At 40.5% G+C, this 15,832-nt stretch overlaps 1 protein-coding gene across 1 annotated transcript in view; it reads left to right on the top strand.

The window, feature by feature from the left end:
• ABCC9 (ATP binding cassette subfamily C member 9) overlaps positions 1 to 15,832 on the top strand; it is a 454,126-nt gene that overhangs the window by 7,476 nt on the left and 430,818 nt on the right. The window contains 1 exon segment of the mRNA XM_030214004.1: positions 10,904 to 11,076. Within this exon segment, the coding sequence (XP_030069864.1) occupies positions 10,932 to 11,076 (145 nt within the window). The 5' untranslated portion in view covers positions 10,904 to 10,931.

The raw sequence follows: 15,832 nt of genomic DNA, 5'->3' as shown, positions 1-15,832 counted from the left end.
CCAGGGCAACAGCCTGGGTTTCAGTTTTAACAGTCTTTCCGCTTGGGTGGTTGCAGAATGGCAGTACACCGCCCACAACACAGCTAATTGACTCCTGTGACCACCCACTGCCTTCAGTCCCTGCAACTCTGCCCCAAAGTACAATTACAGTCCATGTCAACTGGCTCCTCCAAACCTGGTGTGTTGGTCTCTCCAGCCTCTCCTTCCTCCAAGCACTCCATTAACTCTGCTTCTCTGCTAGGCTGTTGGTTGGAGATCTCCTCCCCCCCCAGGTGGAAGGAATCTTGTACTGATTTCTAACCCAAGGGAATTGAGCTTTGTCATCCCTGCTCCCCCTTCTGGCCCTCGCCTGCCATTGCAGCTGCTCTTTCCAGTCCTTTTCCCCCTCCCTTCCACGTGGGGGCCATACCGGTTTTGGGACCTACCACCCCGATCCCTTCTCTCAGGGCCTTGTGGGGAATGTAGTCTGGCCCCATACCTCCTCCTGAGCTGCTTAGACCCTCCAACCTCCTTACAGTGTCTACACTTAAGCCAACTATAAAGCAAGGATGCGTACAACTTACAAATAGAAGGAAATATTTTTTTACTCAATGAATAGTTAAGCTCTGGAACTTGTTGCTAGAGGATGTAGTAACAACAGTTACCGTATCTGGGTTTAAAAAAGGTTTGGACACTTTCCTGCAGGAAAGGTTCATAGTCTGCTATTGAGATAGACATGGGGAAACCAGTGATTGCCCTGGGATTGGGGTTTCTACCAGGTACTTGTGGACCTGGATTAGCCAGTGTTGGAAACAGGATACTGGGCTAGATGGACCGTTGGTCTGACCCAGTATGGCTATTCTTATGTTCTTATCCCTCCGATATTTAACCATCCAGGATCAGCACTTGATCAGTTAAATACCCCATAATTGGCTATCCGCAAATTTTCAGTGGGACGTGGCCAGCCATGACCCGCTAAAATTTGCAGTTAGCAGCTATATCGCACTATATATTTGGTAATCCGCTGATTTTCAGTGCATCGCCGGCTAGGTTTGGCAGCCTTATTTAGCTGCGTGAATACCAGGCCTATCTTTGACCAGTTCAAACTTAACCAGTCAGTGCTGAATATCAGCTTGGCTGGTTAAATTTGAACTGGCCAAAAATAAACCGGATATTCAATGCCGTCACCGGATATGGCCCGGCATTGAATATCTGGGCTCAGTGCTGACCTGGGAGTTAGCTGGGCTAACTCCTGCAGTCTGAATATCGGGCCCTATGTTTTAATGTACAGTGTTCTGTAAGTTATGCACATAAGTGGGAGCCATGCCTGTGTTTTCCATGCTCCACTGTTGTGTACAACCCTGTTGAAATTTTGTCAGCTATGTAAGTTAAGTTAATTTGCAGAATAGCACTTAGGCAGAATTTTTGCATTTACATGTTTGTATGCACACATATACACGTGCATTCACACACACACACACACACACACACACACACACACACACACACACACACACACATATATATGCCAGTTTTCTAAACATTACCTTTCAAAATGAAGGAAGAACATGTCGGTTAAAGAAGGCAACACAGCAGCATGTTAGAATTTTCTCTGATTCAGTGACTGAATGTCTGCGAAACGCTGGTTGCATCAGATTAAGGATTGAAGATCAAGGTTGCATGTAATAATTAACAACATAGCTTGGTCACCTCCATATAAGCATGATAAGTGTTGTATGTAATAGAGAAAAAAATTATTTATCTTATTTTATTTTTGGAAACAGATTTTGAATTAAGAGAACTATATAGAACTATAAAGATTGGAGAGTTTTTTGAGTCGCTGATTGAGAAATGGATAGCTGAAATTGCAGTGGCGATGCTGGTTCTGAGGCTTTTTCTACCCTGTATGATGGATGATAAAAAAAAATTGGTAAAAGTTTTTTAAAAAAAGTAGTTTGTGTATTGACAGGGCTAGTGAAGAATATAGGTGACATTTACAGTGTGATTTTTCTGCTTAAGTATTTTGTGATCACTCTCCTCACATATTTTTTGAGCTTATTTTAACATGCATAATGTGCATGTAAATGTGGGTCCCTAGGTTATAGTGTGCCTATATTTAGGTGCCCAGAGGTGCCCAGATGTCTACATTCCTTTATAGACTACCAACATAACTGGGTACATACATGTGTAGATAAAAAGGGAAGTGGGAAATGAATCATGGACTCCAGAAACGAAGAGAACAATCTGGATACTGGAGAAGATTTATTGATCAAAGAACTGACACAGTACTGTGTTTAGACCTATGGCCTGCCTCAGGGGCCTGAATACAGATATATATTTAAATATAAGTAAAATACTTATTAAAAAATAATAAAAAACAGTACAATAAGAATAAATTTACCACCATCAACACACCCAAACTAAGTCTACCAGTTTCGGATACCCTAAAAATTCTTGGAGTTACCATTGACCGACACCTAACACTTGAGAAACATGAGTTGTGCAGATAAGTCTTAATGCCAATTAGTGATGATAATTGCTTGTTAACATCCAATTAATAGCATTTATTAGCTAGTTAACCAATTAAGTTATGAAGATTGTTGTAGAATACACTTTGATTTCCACGTGGAAATTAAGGCACAATATATAGGATTTGGGGATATTCTATAAGATATGTATGTGCACACCACCCAGACTTTGCCTGTTTATATGCCCATCTGTCAAATATGCACTATGTAAGATATGCATATATTTACAGAATAACACTTAGGCATTTACATGCGCATCTGTGCACTTTTGTGCATATATGTTTGTATTTAATAAAACTTGTTATATCGCATATTCCAATACAGAAGGGTCTAAGATGTACAATAAAAAAAATCAGAAAAGGAATGCCAATATTGATAGGACAGAATATATTCATTTTATACCAGAAATACTAAAATAAATAATTAATAGTTACTGTACTCCAGAGGCCGGGCAAGAGAGAAATAGATCTGTTTAACCAAAAGCTTTCTGAAAAAAGTGAGTTTTAAGGCGCGATTAAAATTTAGAACATAAGAACAGCCATACTAGGACAGACCAATGGTCCATCTAGCCCAGTGTCCTGTTTTCCAAACAGTGGCCAAGCCAGGTCACAAATACCTGGCAGAAACCCAAATCGTGGCAACATTCCATACTACAAATCCCACGGCAAGCAGCTGCTTCCCCATGTCTGTCTTAATAGCAGACTATGGATTTTTCCTTCAGCAATTTGTCCAAACCCAGATACGCTAACCACTGTTACCACATCATCCAGCAAAGAGTTCCAGAGCTTAACTATTCATTGAGTGAAAAAATATTTCCTCCTATTTGTTTTTAAAGTATTTCAATATAACTTCCTCAAGTGTCTTCTAGTCTTTGTACTTTTGTAACGAGTAAAAAATTGATTTACTTCTACTCGTTCTACACCATTCAGGATTTTTTTTTGAGATACGGCAGTGGCGTTCCTAGGGGGGCTGACACCCAAGGCGGATCGCCGATGTGCCCCGCCCCCCGGGTGCAGCGCCCCCCTGGATGCAGCACGACCCACCCGGCGAAAGGACACCCCCCCTTGAAAGACCCCCCCCCCACAGGTGCACACCGCTGGGGGGTGCCGCGCACGCCTGTCCGTCGTTCGTTCCATGCTCCCGCTCTGCCCCGGAACAGGAAGTAACCTGTTCCGGGGCAGAGGGAGCATGGAACGAACGACGGACAGGCGAGCGCGGCACCCCCCCAGTGGCGTGCACCCGGGTGGACCGCACCCACCGCCCCCCTTGGAACACCACTGAGATACGGCGACCAGAACTGAATGCATTACTCAAGGTGCGGACGCACCAAGGAACAATACAAAGGCATTATAGTGTTTTCGGTCTTATTCACCATCCATAAGTATATAAGTACATAAGTATTGCCACACTGGGACAGATCAAAAGTCCATGAAGCCCAGCATCCTGTTACCAACAGTGGCCACTCCAGGTCACAAATACCTGGCAAGATTCTAAAAAAGCTCAATATATTTTTTGCTGGTTATCCCACAAATAAGCAATGGATTTTTCCCATGTCCATTTTAATAATGGTCTATGGACTTTTCCTTTAGGAAGCTGTCCAAACTTTTTTTAAACCACGCTAAGCTAACCACCTTTACCACATTCTCTGGCAACGAATTCCAGAGTTTAATTACACGTCGCGTGAAGAAAAATGTTCTCCGATTCGTTTTAAATTTACTACTTTGCAGCTTCATCGCATGCACCCTAGTCCTAGTATTTTTGAAAAGAGTAAAGAAATGATTCATGGCTACCTGTTCCACTCCACTCATTATTTTACGGACCTCTAATCATATCAGCCATCTTTTCTCCAAGCTTAAGAGCCCTAGCTGCTTCAGCCTTTCCTCATAGGGAAGTAGTCCCATCCGCTTTATCATTTTTGTTGCCCTTCTCTGTACTTTTTCTAATTCCAATATATCTTTTTGAGATGCGGTGACCAGAATTGAACACAATATTCGAAGTGCGGTTGCACTACGGACTGATACAAAGGCATTGTAATGTCCTCATTTTTGTTTTCCATTCCTTTCCTAATAATACCTAACATTCTAGATGCTGCAGCACACTGAGCAGAGGGTTTCATCGTATCATCAACAACGATGCCTAGATCCCTTTCTTGGTCAGTGACTCCTAATGTGGAATCTTGCATTACGTAGCTATAGTTAGGGTTCCTCTTTCCCACGTGGAACCTTGCATTATGTAGCTATAATTCAAGTTCCTCTTTCCCACGTGCATCACTTTGCACTTGCTCACATTAAACGTCATCTGCCATTTAGACGCCCAGTCTCCCAGTCTCGTAAGGTAATTTTTCACAATCCTCCCGCGATTTAACGACTTTGAATAAATTTGTGTCATCAGCAAATTTAATTGCCTCACTAGTTACTCCCATCTCTAGATCATTTATAATTATGTTAAACCAAGGGATAAGTTGGAAGGAATAGGTTTGGGGTGGGGAAAAGGGGGTTATAGATGAGAGGATAGGGAAAGACAAGGGGGATTACAAGATGGTGGTTGGGTTTCAGTAGGGTATTTGGTTTACCTTAAAAAGCTGTTTGTTGTTTATGACTAGAGTGGTGATAAAGTATCTGCTTTTAAAAAACATTTGATATTATATTTCTGTATCCAACATTTATTGTTTAAATAGATGGATGTTAAATAAAAAATATAATTAAAAAAAAAAACATTTGATGACTGTTTGATAATTGATTACAGTTTTTGCACTGCTGGTTTGTTATAGAAGTGTGTATCTGATTCTGAGAACAGTGTATTGCTGGTATTTGTCAAAACGTTTTATGATAAATATGTTAAAAAGCAGCGGTCCCAGCACAGACCCCTGGGAAACCCCACTATCTACCCTTCTCCATTGAGAATACTGACCATTTAACCCTACTCTCTGTTTTCTTTTAACCAGTTTTTAATCCACAATGGACACTACCTCCTATCCCATGACTCTCCAATTTCCTCTGGAGTCTTTCATGAGGTACTTCGTCAAACGCCTTTTGAAAATCCAGATACACAATATCAACCGGCTCACCTTTATCCACATGTTTGTTCACCCCTTCAAAGAAATGTAAAAGATTAGTGAGGAAAGATTTCCCTTCACTAAATTCATGTTGGCTTTGTCTCATTAATCCATGCTTTTGAATATGCTATGTAATTTTGTTCTTTATAATTTTCTCTACTATTTTGCCCAGCACAGACGTCAGGCTCACCGGTCTATAATTTCCTGGATCTCCTCTGGAACCTTTTTAAAAAATCAGCATTACATTGGCCACCCTCCAATCTTCTGGTACCATGCTTCATTTTAAAGATAAATGACATATTACTAACAATAGTTCCGCAAGTTCATTTTTCAACGCTATCAGTACTCTGGGATGAATACCATCCAGTCCAGGAGATTTGCTACTCTTCAATTTGTCAAATTGAGCCATTACATCCTCCAGGTTTATAGAGATTTCATTCAGTTTCTTTGACTCATCAGCTTTGAATATCATTTCTGGTACCGGTATCTCTCTCAAATCTTCCTCGGTGAAGACTGAAGCAAAGAATTAATTTAATCTCTCCGCTATGGCTTTGTCTTCTCTGATTGCCCCTTTTACCCCTCGGTCATCTAGCAGTCCAACTGATTCTTTTGCCGGCTTCTTGCTTTTAATATACCTAAAAAAATGTTTTTACTATCTGTTTTTGCCTCCAAAGCTTTCAGAGTCCCTCTTTGCCTTCGTTATCAGCGCTTTGCATTTGACTGGACATTCCTTATGCTGTTTCTTATTATTTTCAGTTGGTTCCTTCTTCCATTTTCTGAAGGATTTTCTTTTAGCTCTAATGGCTTCCTTCACCTCACTTTTTAACCATGCCAACTCTCGTTTGGTCTTCCTTCCTCCTTTTTTAATACACAGAATATATTTGGCCTGGGCTTACAGGATGGTATTTTTGAACAGCATCCACGCCTGATGTAAGTTTTTAACCCTCACAGCTGCTCCTCCTCTAAGTTTTTTTCCATTGTTCTTCTCATTTTATCATAGTCTCCTTTTTGAAAGTTAAATGCTAACATATTGGATTTCCTGTGTATACTTACTCCAAAGCTAATATCAAATCTGACCATATTATGATTACTGTTATTGAGCGGCCCCATCACCATTACCTCCCGGTCTTCCCGTACCTCCCTTTCCTAATAATTCCTAGCATCCTGTTTGCTTTTTTGGACACTGCTGCACACTGAGCAGAAGATTTCAGCATATTAATTAGAACAACACCTATATCTTTTTCTTGAGTGCTCACCCCCAAGGTGGACCCTAGCATCAGGTAACTATGATTCAGATAATTCTTTCCCATATGCATCATCTTTTATTTGTCCACATTAAATTTAATCTGCCATTTGGATGCCCAGTCTTCCAATTTCCTAAGGTCTTCCTGTAATATTTCACAGTCCTCACATATTTTAACAACCTTGAATAGTTTTGTATCATCTGCAAATTTAATCACCTCACTTATCGTTCCGATTTCCGTATTTATAAATATGTCAAATAGCACCTGTTCCAGTACAGCTCCCTGCGACACTCCACTGTTCACCCTCCTCCATTGAGAGAAATGACCATTTAACCCTACCCTCTGTTGTCTGTCCAATAACCAATTCCTAATCCACACCAGAACTGTGCCTCCTATCCCATGACTCCTTAATTTTCTCAGGAGTCTCTCATGAGGAACTTTATCAAAAGCTTTCTGAAAATCTAGATCAAACGCCTCACCTTTATCCACATGCTGACTCTGTTCCATTAAACTTTGTTTGTCTAAGTGTTCTGTAATTTTATTCTTTATAATAGTTTGCACTATTTTGCCTGGCACTGATGTCTAACAGTCTATAGTTTCCCCGATCACCTCTAGAACCCTTTTTAAAAATCAGCCTCACATTGGCCACCCTCCAATTGTCAGGTACTATGCACGATTTTAAGGACAGGATACATATTACTAACAGCAGGTCAGCAATTTCATGCTTGAGTTCTTTGAGTACCCTTGGATGTATGCCATCCAGTCCAGGTGATTTACTACCCTTTATGAATTTGGCTCAGTACATTTTCCAGGTTCACCAAGATTTTTTTCAGTTCCTCCGCATCATCACCTTTGAAAAACATTTCCGGTACAGGCAGATCTCTTACATCTTCTTCCTTTGAAGACAGAAGCAAAAAATTAATTCAGTTTCTCCGCTATGGCATTGTCCTCCCTGAACGCCCCTTTTGCTCCTTCATGATCTAATGGCAATACTATGTATTTATGTTATCCACACCACCCACACATCGAGTGAACTAAAAATTGCAAAAGGGGGGGGGGGGGGGGAAAGGGGGAAACAATTAGACGAGAGCATACAATAAAGGCAGCTGAGCAGACCAAGAATGCATTCCAGGGAGCACAAGAGCAGAAAGAGAAGTTACTCCTTTCATGGGCAGTATTCTTCTTCTCTGGGTTCTGCCAGTAACTATTCTAATCAGACTGAACTAAAGCCACTTGAGCACCCCAACTCCAGAGTTCCACTTCCCTTTTTGTCAACAAATTAAGACCTGCTGTTGCCACAACAGAGAATTAGCAAGGGTCTGGCTGTTCTATTTTAGATGTAATTAAAAAAATAGTAACAGAAGATTTGCCCAGTAGAGGAGAATCACTTAAAGGAATGGAGGATAAGTGATGTATAAGATGTCAGTAAGATCCATGTGATCCTGACAGGTGAATCAGTTGACTGATACCCTTCTGATTTGCCTTTTATTTAAATTACAGCTTATAGTGTTCATCTAAACCCGCCTTAGGACTTTTGGAGTGACTTCTTCATATGGTATTTTTCATTTATGTTGAGAAGACTACAGTGTTTACATATTGTTCATGCCTCCAGTGGTAGCTTTAGGCTTGCCATGCTGCTGCCTCAACTAGATGTTGTCTTCTTAGCTAGCCTCCTTGGCAGCTTCCTGAACAGTATCACCTTGGCAGCATCCTGTCTCAGATCAACCCTTTCACCCTCTATTTTCCTTCAAGGGTTCTTTTCCCTCTATCTAAGCCATATGGGGCTTAATTTTAAAATAGGACACCTATTTGGAAAGTCCAAAATGGGGCTTATTTTGTGCCTTTGTTATAAAGGCAACATGTACACTTATGTGCTTTTATAAAAATGGGATCTCGGAACTATTTAGAGGGCAAGTCATCAAGTGGCGTTAGGACCTTATGTCGCATTATTGTGCCCTTAAAGTGACTTAAATTGTCCTAATGCCACTGACTAAAAATATTGCGTCAATATTTAAGTCACTATGAGTTAAACAGTAATGAGATGCAAAACATGCAAATGTATGTTTTGAATCTCATTATTATGTAAATACCCTAATTTGACTTGCAATGATACACCACAAGTCGTATTAGGGCTCTGAAAGCACAGTTAAATAACCCCAGCTTTTTGTTGGGCTGCAAAGTCATGGTCTGATGCTCCTGGGCAGGCAGAGCAGGGTTCTACACCCCACTGGCAGCAGACTCCTCCTCCCTCAATCCCCCACAGGGGCTACCTTGAAATGCAGTGGTGGTCTGGGGAGAGGGGGTCTTCACCAGGACTGAGGCCCAGTCGCTCCTGCCCAGTTTGGTACCTTCATGAAAATGGTGCCCCTAGCGATAGTCTCATGCAACTACCACTAGAGGTCATGTTTCTATGCCAGCCGGAGAGGAATGGGCCATGGTTCTGCTGTCCAATGCTCCTGGGCCACGGGAATAAAACTGCTTACAAGCATCATTATTCTTGTAACCTGGGATTCAGCAGCCTGTGGTACTGGGATCCCACAGGTTGCTGAATCCGGCATTACATCAAGGTGCTGTATAAAAACGATCTTTTACTGCATCTTGATGAATTCACCCCTTAGATTCATTTATTTATTTAGTGGAGGAGTGGCCTAGTGGTTAGGGTGGTGGACTTTGGTCCTGGGGAACTGAGGAACTGAGTTCAATTCCCACTTCAGGCACAGGCAGCTCCTTGTGACTTTGGGCAAGTCACTTAACCCTCCATTTCCCCATGTAAGCCGCATTGAGCCTGCCATGAGTGGGAAAGCGCGGTAACAAAACTCGTGAATCCTGCTTTAGTACTGTGGCTCCCACACTGTGGAATAGCATACTGATTAATGTTGTTACTGAAACCTCACTTAAGATGTTTTAAAAAGCATTTAAAACTTATTTCACTCTTGCTTTTCCACTTGATGATCCATAGTACCCTCATGTAGATCTGTTGGATACATTTCATCCTTCTCCACCTCCAAATTCAACCCAGCTACACTGACATTTTTGTCCTGCTTAATAGTAATACTACCTCCTCCTCTGTTGTATTTTAGAAATGCACCTATCTTAGCACCTTGAAATTTATAGATTAGCTTTTATGTTATAATTGGTAAGTTTATTATTTTGTTCAGTTGTAACCCGAGTCTCTTAATGTGTGCTCCTATTTTATAACTCCCCTAGCTCACATATTGTTATATTGTATACCGCTTAGATAGTGGTATATCAAATAAAGATGAATTGTGAGCTATTTCTAATAGTGTACAAATGCTGTTGTAAAATTTAAACTTGATCTGAGGAAGGCGTCAATGTGTGCGTGCTTGCACACTCATGTTTTATTAAATATGTGCATACATTCCTGCTCCGCCCAAGCTACGCCTCTGGAATCTCCTGTTCAAAGCACACATATAAGTACATGCCATCTAGGCAATATCCTCCTGATTCTATTAAAGTTGCCAAAAATTGCATGTGCAAATGTAGGCGCATCTCTGATTTGCACATGCAATTTAATAAAATAGTGAGCCAATTAGTGCCAATAATTGGCTTTTTAACAAGCAATTATTGGCACTAATTAGATTTAATTGGGACTTACATGCATAAAGTAAATTTATATGTGGCCCGAAAAAGGGGGGCGCGGAAATGGTAGGGACATATGGGTTTTGGGGTGGATCAGGGGTGCGGTTTTGAGTTTTGAACATAATGGTAGAATAATAGTGATCCATGTGTAATTTTGTCATGAGCATTTGCACCACATTTTCGTTGGTGCAAATGGTGGTGCCTAAATTTACATGTGACTTCTCCGCTTAAGGGTTACTTCTATAAACCGTGACAAACTTTAGGTGCGTTTTATAGAATACTACCTAAGCGGGGGGTTTTGGTGCTGATTTTTTAGGTGCCATAGGTAGAATTTAGCCCTGTGTGTACTTATATGTGAATATACAGTTATACAATGTTGTAAAAACCTTTTTAATATGTAAAACTTCATTTACTGGCGGAAAATGCATTCTAAAATTTGTAAAAGGAGCCCATAGTTTAGATTATTCTAATTCTTTCTATTTTTTTTTAATTTCCAGTTCATTGGATTAGAATTGACTGAAGACCATGAGCTTCTCATTTTGTGGAAATGACAACATTTCCTCTTATAATGTTACTAATGGAATTCTGAACAATGTCTGCTTCTTGGATGCCCTTAACCTGGTTCCTCATGTCTTCTTGTTATTTATCACCTTTCCAATATTATTCATTGGTGAGTAATTTTTTGTTTGTTGAATCACTCTTAATTTTGTGTTAAGAACTTGACGTCAAATGCTTGAGTCAGTGACACAACGTTTAGTTCACATCCCTTGTAGGGACGGCATAGGCTAAACAGATATTATATTTTCTTTAAAATCTTTATTGAGAAAATAATTTAGTAAGTTCCATAAACTCTTCACCAAATAGAAAATAAGCCAGAATATATAATGGCTGATTCCAGGGATAGCTTTAACCATTACAAAGATCAGATGTTCACTTAAGATGACACCTTTGGGGTGAGGGTGGGGCATTGGGGTAAATAGCTTGCAGTGACAGCAATACAATAGACCTTGATAGCCCCACAAATTCAGGGGCCCTTTTACTAAGCCATGTAGGCGCCTACGCATGCCCGACATGCACCAATTCAGAGTTACTGCCCGGCTACTGCATTGCCCATACGGTAATTTCATTTTTTACACGTGCTCGCTACTCAAGCCAGAAAATATATTTTATTTTCTGGTGCGCAGCAAAAATTGGGCAGTAATTCTGACTTGACGCACGTAGGCGATTACCACATGGTTATCGCGAGAGACCTTACCACTAAGTCAACGGCTGGTGGTAAGGTCTCAGACCCAAAATGGATGCGTGGCAATTTTTATTTTGCCACAAGTCCATTTTCGGCAAAACTTTTAAAAAGGCATTTTTTGCAGGCACGCTGAAAAATGGATCTGCATGCGCCCAAAATCTGTGCCTACACTACTGCAGGCCATTTTTCAGCATACCTTAGTAAAAGGACCCCTCAGAACCAATAGAATTTTCTGTTACCTGAAGACAAGATATTCAGTTATCAAATAACACAAGCAATGAAACCAAGGAGAGCTCACTCCTCAGAACACAAAGGATGCACAAAAAAACAGCAAAACGAATGATGGTTGGCAGAAGATCTTTATTCAGTGGAAATGAGCCGACACGGACTGTGTTTCAGTTGTAAGACCTGCATCAGGAGTCTAAGAACATATACAAACATACATTAGAACGTCATAGAAAAACAAATAAAGTCTGTGTGGATAAAAAATATAAATACAAAAATGGTAATAAACCAAAATATCATAAAAATACTTTTTCAAAACAAATGTACTAAATAATAATTGAATAAATATTATTTGAATAAATAATTATGCATAAAAATACATGGAGCAAAAATGATAATATCAAAACAAGTATATGTGGTGTGTAGAAAAAATATATCTCATACCTGCAGTTTTAACACTAAGGGCCCTATTTACTAAGCCGTGCTATTGTTTTTAGCTTGTGCTAAAAATTAGCACGCACTAATGCTAGAGACACCCATAGGAATATATGGGTGTCTCTAGCATTTAGCGCGCACTAAAAACGATAGTGCACCTTGGTAAAAAGGGCCCTAAAATATAACATCTGTAAATAAGATCAATACTAAGCATAGAGTCTAAAACAACAAGAAACACAATCAGGCAAGAGAAATATCCATCAATGAATGATAAAACTTATATTCAGTACTCAAAGACATGTTGTGTAAATCCCTATGGTAGCTCTGTGAAATACAAACAGCAACAATGATTGTAAAGCCAGAGTGAATAGAATTTTGACACGAAAGTTAAACAGCTAAATAAAAAATTGGAAAAATCCATTAAAATACCTCTATATTAACTAGATAAAAAAAACTATCAACAAACAATGATTAGAACGCCAGAGTAAATTAAACTAAAAAGGAAAGAAAGAAACTATCACAAACCTTTAAAAAGACCACGAGGACGTCAATTACGATTCTGGTATCTCAAATGAATCAAAAAAGTATGGTATCATTGGCACTAAAAGAATACTAAAAAAAAAAAAAATACCAAGATTGACTCCTTAATGATAAGTTTCTTTGGAAACAAAAACCTCCTCACATTGCACTCAGAAAACTTAAATTACCAAAACATTTGGGAGGTCTTAACGTCCCTGACTTCAAAAACTATCCTATGGCCTTTTGACTTGCGCAGTCTTTAATGTGGTTCCAGGGGGACTTCTCTCATCTCACGCCCAGGTGGCAGGTTTTTAAGGTACGCCCTTGCCCTTTATATCTTCTTCCATATACAGATTTGTATCCCTATACAAAACGCCTTAGGCTCTTAAAAGCCTCTGCATTTGATATCCGTAAGTTTAGAACTGGTCTTGGAGTTCGCACTGCCTCACTGGATGAAGTCTCTCTCTGGTATAACTCTGGCTTTCAGTTGGCTCTCCTGCAGTCTCAGAAAGTGGAATGGCAAGGGAAAGGTATTTGGTTGTTATCTCATCTGTATATTGCTGGTAATCTGTTATCACCTGACGCTTTGTCTGCCTTGTATAATGTCTCCCGCATAGATTATCAAGCATGGAAAGATATATCTCAACATATTTTAACCTTTCAGGCATCCAATTCTATTTCAACCGCTCCGTCAGATTTTGTCTCCGTTTGCCGCACCATTGCGGCGGGTGGTAAAAAGACATCTCTGATATATAAAAAACTTCAGAATCTGTATGTTGACACGGTTGCTCCTTTAAAGTTGTCATGGGAGCAGGATTTCAGTTTGGATGCATCTGAGTTTGACTGGTACACCTTCTGGGTCCACTCCATGCGTCCCACAAAGTCAGCAGCGATATCCCAATCCTCATATTGTATCTTCCATAGAGCCTACTGGACCCCTGCTCGAGTAGTGAGGATCACTAACCTGTTTATTTTCGAAAGAGAAAAACGCCTATATTTCAACCCAAATCGGGAGATGGGCGTTTTTCTCGCAAAGGCGCCCAAATGGGTATAATCAAAAGCTGATTTTGGGCGTTTCCAACTGCACTCCGTCGCGGAAACGAATAAGGTTGATGGGGGCGTGTTGGAGGCGTGGTGAAGGCGGGACTGGGGCGTGGTTATCAGTCGAGGAGAGATGGGTGTCTTTAGCTGATAATCGAAACCCCCCCAACCTCTCTGTACCTTTTCAATTTTTCAATGTTTCGCAAACAGCTCATGCTAGTTCAGAGCCATCCCTCTGATGTAACTTCCTGTTTCCACAATAGTGGAATATTGGTATTGGTCCACAATAGTGGTACCAGGTCAGAGGGAAGGCTCTGGACTGGTGAGAGCAGCAGGTATGAGTCACTGTTTGCTGACAGTGAAGCACTGAAGATTTGAAAAAGTATGAAGGGAAGGAGGGGAGTGTGGAATTGAGAAATTATTGGTCGCCTGGGGTGGGGGAGTGGAGGGAGAGATGCCAGATGGGATTTTTATGCCCACCCACTTTAGGCTCAGGCCCATCCAAAATTGGGTGTCTGGCTACGCCCCTGAACTATTGTTAACAATATTTAATTTATCTTTAAAATCAAGCATGGTACCGGAAGATTGGAGGGTGGCCAATGTAACGCTGATTTTTAAAAAAGGTTCCAGAGGAGATCCGGGAAATTAAAGACTGGTGAGCCTGACATCGTTGCTCAGTAAAATTACAGAGCATATTCAAAAGCATGGATTAATGAGACAAAGAGGCATATTTTCAAAGGACTTAGCCTTCCAAAGTTCCATAGAAACATATGGAACTTTGGAACGCTAAGTGCTTTGAAAATATGCCTCAAAGCCAACATGGATTTAGTGGAGGGAAATCTTGCCTCACCAATCTATTACATTTCTTTGAAGGGGTGAACAAATATGTGGATAAAGGTGAGCCAGTCGATATTGTGTATCTGGATTTTCAAAAGGCATGTGACAGAATACCTCATAAGAGACTCCAGAGGAAATTGGAGAGTCATGGGATAGGAGGTAGTGTTCTATTGTGGATTAAAAACTGGTTAAAAGATAGAAAACAGAGAGTAGGGTTAAATGGTCAGTGTTCTCAATGGTGAAGAGTAGAAAGTGGGGTTCCCCAGGGGTCTGTTCTGGGACCGCTGATTTTTAACATATTTATAAATGATCTAGAGATGGGAGTAACTAGTGAGGTAATAAAAGTTTCTGACAACACAAAGTTATTCAAATTTGTTAAATCGCACGAGGATTGTGAATAATTACAAGAGGACCTTACAAGACTGGGTGTTTGGGCATCTAAATGGCAGATGACATTTTAACGTGAGCAAGTGCAAAGTGTTGATGTGGGAAAGAGGAATTATAGCTATGTAATCCAAGGTTCCACATTAGGAATCACCGACCAGGAAAGGGATCTAGGCGTCGCAATTGATGATATGTTGAAACTCTCTGCTCAGCGTGCTGTGGCAGCTGAGAAAGCAAATAGAATGTTAGGTATTATTAGGAAAGGAATGGAAAACAAAAATTACTACTACTACTACTTATCATTTCTATAGCGCTACTAGACGTACGCAGCGCTGTACACTTGAACATGAAGAGACAGTCCCTGCTCGACAGAGCTTACAATCTAATTAGGACAGACAAACAGGACAAACAAGAGATAAGGGAATATTAAGGTGAGGATGATAAAATAAGGGTTCTGAACAAGTGAATAAGGGTTAGGAGTTAAAAGCAGCATCAAAAAGGTGGGCTTTTAGCTTAGATTTGAAGACGGCCAGAGATGGAGCTTGACGTACCGGGTCAGGGAGTCTATTCCAGGCATATGGTGCAGCAATATAAAAGGAACGGAGTCTGGAGTTAGCGGTGGAGGAGAAGGGTGCAGATAAGAGAGATTTACCCAGTGAACGGAGTTCCCGGGGAGGAATGTAGGGAGAGATGAGAGTTGAGAGGTACTGAGGAGCTGAAGAGTGAATGCACTTATAGGTCA

The sequence above is a fragment of the Microcaecilia unicolor genome, chromosome 9, assembly GCF_901765095.1.
Source record: "Microcaecilia unicolor chromosome 9, aMicUni1.1, whole genome shotgun sequence".
Lineage (NCBI taxonomy): Eukaryota > Metazoa > Chordata > Amphibia > Gymnophiona > Siphonopidae > Microcaecilia > Microcaecilia unicolor.
The sequence above is the reverse complement of the archived record's forward strand: the minus strand, read 5'-3'. Positions and strand labels throughout refer to the sequence as shown.